General features: G+C 46.1%; 1 protein-coding gene across 1 annotated transcript in view; it reads left to right on the top strand.

The window, feature by feature from the left end:
- The window catches only part of CHD7 (chromodomain helicase DNA binding protein 7), a 146,599-nt gene that overhangs the window by 142,952 nt on the left and 1,671 nt on the right, over positions 1 to 1,976 (top strand). The window contains exon 39 of the mRNA XM_029923243.1: positions 1,608 to 1,976. Within this exon, the coding sequence (XP_029779103.1) occupies positions 1,608 to 1,976 (369 nt within the window). The remainder of the gene's footprint in view (positions 1 to 1,607) is intronic.

The following is a 1,976-nucleotide window of genomic DNA, read 5'->3' on the forward strand; positions in this document are numbered from 1 at the left end:
TTTGCATTTTCTTTCATTATCTACTCAAAGTCATGCCTACTGCACCTCTAAACATTTCATTAAATCCAATGATACAGCAAACACTCCCAAAATAAACTTAGATTGTATTGTAGTTTCACTTAACAGTATATAAAATGCTGTGTTGTGACAGGTATCAACTATCCATTAGATACTGAATCAATTTTTCTTAAGCACTACTCACTGCTTGCTTTTCTTGAAGCTAGATCATTCTGAAAATTTCCTGTTAGACCTATGAGTGCAAACATCTGTCCTTTCTCTGCCTGACTTATTTCACTTAGCATCACACTGTCAAGGTCCATCCACTTTCCTACAAATGGCCATATGTCATTCCCTCTCATTGCCATGTAGTACTCCATTGTGTATATATACCACATCTTCTTGATCCACTCATCAGGTGATGGACATTTAGGCTTTTTCCATGTTTTGGCTGTTGTTGACAGTGCTGCTATGAACATTGGGGTACATGTGCTCCTATGCATCAGCCCTTCTGTAGACAGCTCTGATTTAAAAGGACTATGGAGGAATCCACGTTCATGGTCTTGGAGGCAGACTCACTCCAGGGTGGAGCACCCCGGGTAAACCTGGTTATTAACAGCTCACCTGTAGGATGGAATTCATGGTGGTTGAGATCATAAGATTAACTGGGAATTTTGATTCTAAAATAAAGAATACAACTTTGCCTAAAACTATTTTCTACTTTATCTTCTGTAAAAAAATTATTTTGTTAATGTCTGGATTTTGTTTGTTTACTTGTTTAAAGTGCAATACAATTTCTTATTTTTCTTTTGGTGTACAGTTCAATCGGTCTTAACACATGTATAATTTCCTGAAGAACCACCACCATAATCCAAATACAAACAGTGCCATCACCTCCCCCAACCCCAAGTTCTCTTGTATTCTCCGCTCCCCCTCCCCCTAGGTCCTGGCAGTTGCAGATCTGTTCTCCATCTGGAGTTTTGTCTTTTTGAGGGTGCCCTGTAAGCAGAGGCATAAATTATATATAACCTTTTTAAGATAGCTTTATATTGAGATTTATTCAAGTGGTTGCACATGTTAGAGGTTTGTTCCTTTTTACTGCTGAGCAGTCCTTGGGTACATGTACCCCCCGGGGTGTGTGGTCCTCCGTCAACCATTGAGGGACTTCCGGGTGGCTTCCAGACTTGGGCAAATATGAGTGCAGCTGCTATAAACATTTGTGTACAGGTTTTGGGGTGAACACGGTGTTTGTTTCTCCAGGATAGACACTAAAACGTAATTGTAGTTAAATATTTCAGACTTTTCAACTTCCTTGTGATGCATTATTTCTTGAGTTAGTTACAGATGCCGACAACTTGACGTTTACCTCGCTGGTAGAGTAGCCTTTAACCATTTTTCTACATCCCAGAACTCTGCATGAGTTAACGGAGTGCCCAACCAATAGAATTTTTGCTTTCCTAAGTTTCACCAGCGAGCTTTTAGGATGGAAATAATTGCTTACGCATTTCCATCCAGAGTGTCGATTTTCAGCGCATCCCAGAGGCTCACAGTGAAATTGTTTTCGTCTGCGATGTTCATCCCCACTGTCTGCCTGTCCCCGCTTGCTTCAGGGTTTTGTTCCCGAGTCGATGTTTGACCGCCTTCTCACCGGCCCCGTGGTGCGGGGGGAAGGAGCCAGCAGGAGAGGACGGAGGCCCAAGAGCGAGATCGCCAGGGCGGCCGCCGCGGCCTCCACTTCCGGAATCAACCCCCTGCTGGTGAACAGCCTGTTCGCCGGGATGGACCTCACGAGCCTTCAGAACCTCCAGAACCTCCAGTCTCTCCAGCTGGCGGGGCTCATGGGCTTCCCCCCGGGACTGGCGACGGCCGCCGCCGCCGCCGCGGGAGGCGACGCCAAGAACCCCGCGGCCGTGCTGCCCCTGATGCTGCCGGGCATGGCGGGCCTGCCCAACGTGTTCGGCCTGGGCGGGCTGCTCAAC

Source organism: Suricata suricatta, chromosome 15 (assembly GCF_006229205.1).
Source record: "Suricata suricatta isolate VVHF042 chromosome 15, meerkat_22Aug2017_6uvM2_HiC, whole genome shotgun sequence".
Lineage (NCBI taxonomy): Eukaryota > Metazoa > Chordata > Mammalia > Carnivora > Herpestidae > Suricata > Suricata suricatta.